Here is an 8,482-nt window from a genome sequence, read left to right as displayed (position 1 = left end):
AAACATCTGTATTTCTTCCCCCAAACAAAAAGCATCTATACAGAAAAATGTCTAATGTTTCTGATTGTGGCTTGTTACACGCGTCAGGCCTGTAGTGACACTGAAAGTTCCCAAACCAAGAATTTTTTCCCTTTCTCCTCTTCTTGCCATTCCTGTCCACCCTTCTCTCTGTCTCCTCCTCTGCTCACGTTTCTCCTCCTCCTCCTGCTGCTATCTCTTTCTCCAACAAAAAGGCTATTAATAGAACACCCTGCGCTCTCTTTTTAAACTGAAGGGAGCATATATTGTGCACTTAAAGGGAGGAAGAAGCTCAAGATACCAGGAGGCGTTTGAAAATGTCCTCCACGCTGCCCGAGGCTACAAAGACGCTGGATGTCCTAAGAATAACAACAAAGAGCCTCTGATCGATTCATGGCATTTGGTATCAGCGCAGACGCTCTTCGGCTAAATTTAGCTCCTCAAATCATTTTGCAGATTAAATACTTTTGCGAACAATGTGATGTGAGGGGAAAAAAAGGGCTGGATAAACATTTGAAAAACACCTCTCACATGTTTTCAGTCACTCGTGCTTCTTCCATATAAATATATATATATAAAAAAAAATCAGAATTAAAGACACACAATAAACACACTGAGAGCAATTTCAGTTGAATTATTATTGGCTTCATTATTGATATTACTTTGTCAGGGTTATGATCATTTGGAAGGATTATATGCATTTTTTTTTTTTTTTTTAAATTCACATGTTTTTCTTGTCCATAGATTGTCCTTTTTGTCTTGTAAAGTGCAGATAATACTACGTTTTAAGTCCAGACTTCACATACAGTATATAGTACATGGTTTTTGCTCCATCATCCACTGGTTATTATTTACATTATTCTCTCACATTTCATTTCATAGAAAGAAAATCAATTATCCACTGTACCAATGTTGATGGATGTTTTCAGGCCTCTATGATGTGGGGGAGGACGTGGGGGTGGGGGTGGGGGTGATGAGGTGAACAACTTGAACAACTGTACATATTGTTTCAGTGGATGCCACACTATCAGGCTCTGGGGTCAAATCAAACAAACAAACAAAAAAAAAATTGTTCTTTCTCAAACACCCACATGCATACAGATTGCATATTGATCATCTTGTTTCCCGTATGTATGAGTTTCTTTGTTGGGCTTTTTTTGTTGTTGTTGTTGTTCATGTAGGAGCCTTGTCTCAAAGAGCTGACATCGCAGTTCAAACAGACCCCGAGGTTCACGAAGCTCATATTCACATTCAGCTAACGTTGTTGAGTGTTTGACGTGCAGCAGCAGAATATTGCAAAGTGTTTCACTTTTCCTTAAAGGTTTGTTTCAAATGCTCTGCCAGCTCTCAGGATCAACGTGTAATTAGTGCCAGATAAAAAACAAAACAAAACAAAAACAACTACCAGCTAATAATCATTCTCTGCATAGATTTCTCAGTGTATTCACTGTTGGGCACCCTTCTCATGGAGTGGATTTTGCTGGTGGGTCCCTCAGCAGGTGAGAGATGACTTTTTTTTTTTTTTTTTTTTTTTTTAGAGGCTGTGGTGCTCCCTATAAAGCAATACAAGATCATTGTTAATTGACTTGGTTTCCACTGAATAAAAACATTGTACAGGTTCGATCTGCAGGTATACAGATGAGGATGATTCTACTCGTCTTTGTGCTTTAAGCAGAAATAATCGTCAACTACACCGTTGTGTTTTCTGGTATGTGAGTTGCTACAGTGAATTTGGCTGAGGTACAGTAACAATTTCAAATGTAAAAGATAAATGTTAACATGTATCGGCAACATTTATCAGGAAAAAAAATGGAATGAAGACAAAAGGAGATGATGCATTTACATGCATAGACAAATATTTTTGGTCAGACTGTGAGTGTGTTTTTTTTTCTCCACATATACAGATATGCAAATGGCTGTTGCATAAATGCAGCTGCACATCCAGGCTAAGACACTGACATTCAGTGGTTCTCTCTCTTTCTCTCTCACATATGCACACGCACACACATACACGCACACACACACTCCTACATAGCTCTGCATCAACTCAACCACATCAATACTCAACTGATGATCAATAAGATCTTGGTTGGACTGTGGAGGCCCATAAAGGTTCATTCTTTTTTCTTTTAAAAAAAAAAAAAAAAAAAAACCCAAACATCTATGTTCTCCACACAGACCCCTCCACCAAAGGATTATGGGAATATTGCTAAACAACTATTTAATCAGGTCCTATCCTCGAGTTACTGACCATTTTAACATGTCGATCCACCTCTATGCTTCTCCTGGGAACGCAACAAATATAACCGCTCAAGTTCAGATTCTCTAAAAATCCTTTTCAAGATGCATGAAAACAAACAGGGATTTCGGACAGAGAGACGACCTCAGAAGCCTCATGTCAGGCAGGTGGACGAGGCATCCTGAGCACATATTGGCAGCGATGGCGTAAAAACATTTTGCTACTGCAGGTTAAAGACTGTAGTGAGCAGAATGAAACCCTAAGAATAAAGATGTACATCCTGGCATGACAGAATTCATTTAGACAGTTCTTGCTACAGACCTCCTCCTAATCCATCACCTTTCTAATTACCTAAGACATCCATGAAAAGATGGAGAAAGGCAAGAGACTCAGGAGTGAAGTCAGAGGACCCCTTGCCAATATCTGCTACACTGCTGCTAATTATCACTTCCCATATTGACATTACTGCCTTTGACTGTTACCTTGGCAGTGTTGAGCAAACGGAGGAAAGTCTCAGCTGGACACAATCCTAGAATCAGAACCTAATTCACATTTGATGCCAACTTTTAAAGACAGATTGAGCTTCTGGCATCAAAGACTTTCTCAGGAGACAGCCAGACTCCATTTAAATTCTGACCAGTTTAACGCCAATAAAAGCTTTCTGATGTAAGAATCTGGTTTAGGGATGATACAGTTTTCAACAGCGCCCTGTCTTTCAACAACTACTTCACAGAAGGCAGTTTTGAAATAAGTGAGGCAAACTTTCAGTATTCAAATCCAGGACATGTGTCAGGTTTGCTGGGTAACTCACCAGTGAGGAAAATATTTTTTGAATCGGCTAGTAAGAGTGTGTCTTTGGCACTCTGAACAGGCTCTGAAACAGGAGAACATAGAACAGTGCTCAGAACAGGTATTATTATTATTATCGTTAGAAGTAAAAACATGGCGATGACCTGCGTATTGTGGAAAGACTCTCACTTTCTTTTAAACGTTGCTATTTAAGTTTTTTTTTAAGTTCTCTGATAAAAGTATCTGTGTATTGTATATGTGTCTTGTCTGTATACATATATATTTTTTTTAATATATAAGAAATAAATATATCTATTGTATAGAATAATTTTTTGTCTCAGAGGCTTCTTCTTCGAGTTTAAACGCATGCTTCTAGGAATGTTTTTGAGGTCATGCAACACTAGGAGAGTAGCGTAAACCCAGATAAAAAGGCAGTTCAGGGGAAGCATTATTCTATACACGAGTCCTTAAAAGTTGCTATTTTGATCAGGAGGATGTGATCATGTGACAAACCTGTGAGAAAGACAGCACTGCAAGTCTACCGTATCTGCAACTGGGATTAATGTCCAAAACTGGAGTGTGAGTTTACGCCTGAAATCACAGCTCAGCTGCAGCAAAAGTTGAACAGCAATGACTCCTACATGGAATGTTAATATTGACGAGGACACCGCATCCTGTTAAGCGAAGGATTTGGGCTTATGATTATTCCTTAAGAAATCCTCTAACATACAGCTTTAAGTTTTTTTGAAACAGCTACCTGCAGGCATACTTTTAAAACTGTGGATTTGTATAGAAGGCAGTGTACAGACAAATATACAGTGGTGTGATGAAGCAAGTGGCAGTCGAGAAACAAGTGGAAATTCTCATTCAGATAAAAATGTCATGCAATAATCTACTGACTACATTTACTACTAACAGCACCTACCTACCTACCTACCGGCTATCAGTTAAGTCACAGTTAACCTACCTATCTATATGAATAAGTACCGTATGTGTGAAACCGTGAAAAAAACAAACAAAACAAGAAGAAACATTCAAGCTGTCCTCAAAGCTCTGCAGTAAGACCAGTTTGGGTGAATGGAAGGGGGAAAGCTTGCATTGCAATACATACAGTACATGTAAGACCAAAGCAGTGAAAAGTCAAGGCCATTCTCAGTCATTCATCAGATACTGATGTCTACTGGGAAAAAAAGGCGTCGAACCATAAGCTTAGCGCTGATGGCTGTCATTCATCCTTGAAATAACGTGGTGTACTTAACCACGGACCTCGTCACAAGTCACCCACAGGCCACATCAGCGCTGGAGTGAGCTTGCTTTATGCTAACACATCCTCTTATCTCTAAACGGTGTAGCATAAGACAGTTTTGTTTCATTGGCTCCAGGAAGCAGCATATGTAGCGCGCAAGTAGGGCTCTTCAGAAAGCGCATGGCAGAGCGGTGTGCCTTGGGAAATGAGGGACCAGGGGACGGGGGACTAAAGCAGGGCTTGTGTTGTGTTGCTTTCTTTAAGCAATAATCAATTTTTTTCTTGCAGTGTTTCTCCCTTTTTCTTTTCTTTTTGTGCACTACTGTTGGCTACTGTTGTGAGCAGGAAATCTTTAGGTATCATTATTATTCTTTTTTTTTTTTTCTTTTTTTAAAACAGCCACACAGACAAAGCCAACTCCATGCAGAAATACAAAATTTGAGATTTCACTCTGTTTGACAGTAATCAGAAGTTTTAAGGGGCAAGTTGTGAGGAGTGAAGACAAGATGAGCGCAGAGTGAGCGAATGGTCTATGTAGTATTTTTTTTTCCACTGTCTATCATCATCATCATCATCATCAACATCCTGAAATCTATTGCCTTGATTTTTCCAGCACACGTGAGGTGGTGAGCTGTACACCTGTCCCGTCCAGTTGCTCAGCTCCACATTTCCGGCTGTCACGGGGAGGAAAATAGCAGATGACTACACGTCTGTGAGCATTTTGGTGATGTTTACATAGTTTGTGTTGGCCAGTGTGCAGTTGGCTGTCTTGAGGTTCTCCTCCTGAAAGTCCTCATTGCTGTTGTTCACAGCCTCCTGGATCTCCATATAGTCCGATTTACTGATGGTGGAGCCGCTCCGGCTCTTCTTCAGCTCCTCCGCTGAGTCTGCTTTCTGCACGTTGACCTGCAGATACTGCGCCTGCTCTTCACCCTCAGTCTCACGGTGATAGAAGTAGTTGAAGTTGGACACAATGACAGGCACCGGCAAGGCAATGGTCAGCACACCTGCAATGGCACAGAGGGAGCCCACGATCTTACCACCGATGGTAGTTGGGACCATGTCACCATAGCCGACTGTTGTCATGGACACCACAGCCCACCAGAACGCATCCGGGATGCTTTCGAACTGTGACTCGGGTTCGTCTGCTTCGGCGAAGTAGACGGCACTGGAGAAAAGGATGACCCCTATGAAGAGGAAGAAGATGAGCAGGCCGAGCTCTCTCATGCTGGCTTTCAGGGTCTGACCCAAAATCTGAAGCCCCTTGGAGTGACGAGAGAGCTTGAAAATTCTGAAGACTCGTACTAAGCGGATGACCCTGAGAATGGCTAAAGACATGGCTTGCTGACCGGCTTGACCATCCTCTGGCCTGTCTGCTAGCTCTGTGCCAAGAGTGATGAAGTAAGGGATGATGGCAACAATATCAATAATGTTCATTATATTACCAAAAAAGCCTGCTTTGCTGGGGCAGGCAAAGAAGCGCACCAGGAACTCAAAGGAGAACCATATAATGCAAAGAGTCTCCAGGATAAAGAAGGGGTCAGTGAAGTAGGTGGAAGTGTAGCTGATGATGGTGGTGTTGGTCTCAGGTGAAAAGACTGCCGCATGAGACTTGTGCATTTCGTCCTCATCGTTGCGGAAAATGGGCAGGGTCTCCAGGCAGAAACTGACTATAGATATCAGGATGACCATTACAGAGATTATGGCGATAATCCTAGCAGGACCTGAGCTCTCTGGGTACTCGAACAGCAGCCACACCTGTCTCTGAAACTCATTGTCAGGAAGGGGCCGCTCTTCCTCCTTGATGAAACCCTCATCTTCTCTGAACATCTCGATGGCCTCCTCACCCAGCTCGTAGAAGCGAATCTCCTCTGAGAAAATATCAAGGGTGACGTTGACCGGCCTTCTTAGCCGCCCCCCTGATTGGTAATAATACAATATGGCGTCAAAGCTGGGTCTGTTCCTGTCGAAAAAGTACTCGTTCCTCAGCGGGTCAAAGTAGCGCATCCTCTTTTTGGGGTCCCCCAGCAGAGTCTCCGGGAACTGGGAGAGGGTTTTGAGTTGTGTCTCAAAGCGCAGCCCTGAGATGTTGATGACCACCCTCTCACAACACTCATGGTCGGCCTCCGGGTCGTAGTCCTGCGGGTGCCCCGGGTGTGCAGCCGCCTCATCAGAGGGGTCGCCTGTGGCAACAGTCATTCTGCAGGGGGAGGAGGCCTGCACTTTTCAGTGAGTCTGGGTCCTGCAGCCTGGAGAACTGCAGGCAGGGGCCAGGAGAGGGAGGGGGCTCAACACCGTAAAGACCTGACGGCCACAGGATGTCACCTAGGATCTGACTGCATGTAGGACAGATAAAGCAAAGACAGACAACAAGGTCAGGTAAACCTGAAACATGATTCAGCACTCAATACTGCTTCCATGTAGTCCAAAGGCAACAGGACTTTGCTTTAGAGTCTCAAACAGCTCAAAACAGATGCAAATGAAGACACCCTCTAAAACAATGGCATAAGATTAGATATGAGTTATGTAAAGTTAGACTGTCGTGAGGAGCCAGTCGATACCGAAATGAATCAGCTCATGGAAACTACTGCTCCTGACTTGGGGAAATTAATATGCAAATAACAATCCGCCTTGCATATAAATTGCTTCAATGCAGGTAAACTCACAGGCTAACTGGCATAGAAAACGTACAGAAGCTCGTAAATTAGGACACTGATCTGCTGCAATGGACAATATCCAATGAAATGAATGGGAATACCTTTTGCAGTGAAGCCATGCATGAATATGGCAATGCAGCAGGCACCAAATTCATACAGACAGCATCCTGTCTAGAATATCATAGATAACCACTGCAGTCTAAACACAAACGTACCAGACACTTTTAAGATTTCCTGCTTGTGCCACACAAACACACCAACACATCATATTAACTGACTTCAGTTTTAGTTTTGTTGGAGCATTTTAGTCTTGAAATGGTGCCTGTCTCTGAAATATTCAAAAACATCTATAAATAATTTATCCATAGAAGGAAATAGGTTCCAAGAGAAAAAACTGTATCTCTTGTGTCTGCATCATCTCCACTCTCAGAGCGGGAGCACAGTTTCACAAAAATGAAATCCTCATGAAACATACAACAAATATGTAACTGCATGTTTACTGGTCATTATCACGATCTCCAGTGAAGAGCAAACCAGTGCATGAACTATGAAATGCCACGACTAAAAAACCCCCCCACATCTAATCGAAATTAGAGCTGATAGGTGAACGTAAGCTGCCTTATATCTATGTCATACATACCTGCTGACATCTTCTTCATATCTGGATGCGAGTGTAGGCTCCTGCTGGACACTGGTATCAGGAAGGTGAAAAACCAGCTGCGACAACCAGGTCTTCTGTCTTCAGAGAGGGTTAAAAAAGAAAAAAGAATTTTCCAATTCGGGACAGTCGATGATATTCACCTCATGTTGTCTGCAGCATCCTCGCCGTGTACACCGGGTACAGTAGATGCGGGTGTGTCCTCGCTTTCCCCTCCCCGACTCCTTTCCTCCGGGTAGGCTGTCGTGGGATGGCGATTGGCAAAAAAGGGAGGAGGGATCCGATCAAGGAGGTGCTGGTGCTTCCCTTAATAACCAAAGGTGCTGGGATCAGCAGAATGATCTGCCTCCACTGTTCCCCTCCAACGCCTGTGTGACTGTGTGACGAGCTGTGGCTGCAGACAGCCGCAAAGGTAAATAGTCCTGATAAGGTGCTCAGAGAGGCAACATCTGCAAAGGGGGGGGGGGGGCGAGGAGGTGGGAGAGGGCTTAAAAAAAAGGATAATCTTATTACCAAGATTTAATAATTAGACGCGTTCAGGGACGTGCGCATCAATAATGAATCCTCTTTTCATTTCAAAATGAGAATAAATCTGCCGCTCAGAGAATTTAAATGTATTCATGCGTCACTCAGCCAATTTACATTTTTTTTTTCATTTCTAATTCAATCACAAAACAACATCTCGACAAGACGACGAGAATCCAGAGAGTGAGCTGCAGATATGCTCAGACAGAGTCAAGTGCGTCCCGGCGTCTCCTGCACAGACACAGTTCTGTGAGTCTTCTAATAGCCTACATGGTGAGCGGAGCAGCGTCCTCAGACACTGACTTGAATCGACATGGATGAAAGAATCGCCCTACGTAGTGGGCTAGAAG

At 43.0% G+C, this 8,482-nt stretch overlaps 1 protein-coding gene across 1 annotated transcript; it reads right to left on the bottom strand.

Annotated features, from left to right (window-relative positions):
* Positions 1 to 647: 647 nt before the first annotated feature.
* LOC111662344 (potassium voltage-gated channel subfamily A member 2) lies at positions 648 to 7,966 on the bottom strand. Its single transcript, XM_023416178.2, has 2 exons — positions 7,590 to 7,966; positions 648 to 6,628 (listed from the first exon to the last, which is right to left on the bottom strand). Exon 2 carries the CDS (start codon positions 6,489 to 6,491, stop codon positions 4,995 to 4,997), a length of 1,497 nt encoding a protein of 498 aa, XP_023271946.1. The 5' UTR covers positions 6,492 to 6,628; positions 7,590 to 7,966; the 3' UTR covers positions 648 to 4,994.
* Positions 7,967 to 8,482: the final 516 nt, after the last annotated feature.

The sequence above is a fragment of the Seriola lalandi genome, unplaced genomic scaffold (genome assembly GCF_002814215.2).
Source record: "Seriola lalandi dorsalis isolate HSWRI2012SDOR001 ecotype SW California unplaced genomic scaffold, Sedor1 jcf7180002054561, whole genome shotgun sequence".
Taxonomy (NCBI): Eukaryota; Metazoa; Chordata; class Actinopteri; order Carangiformes; family Carangidae; genus Seriola; species Seriola lalandi.
Note: the sequence above shows the minus strand (reverse complement) of the source record. Positions and strands in the feature narration are given on the sequence as shown.

Excerpts from the sequence above, each read along its gene's own strand:
- LOC111662344 (XM_023416178.2), bottom strand. The coding sequence starts at position 6,491 with ATGACTGTTGCCACAGGCGACCCCTCTGATGAGGCGGCTGCACACCCG.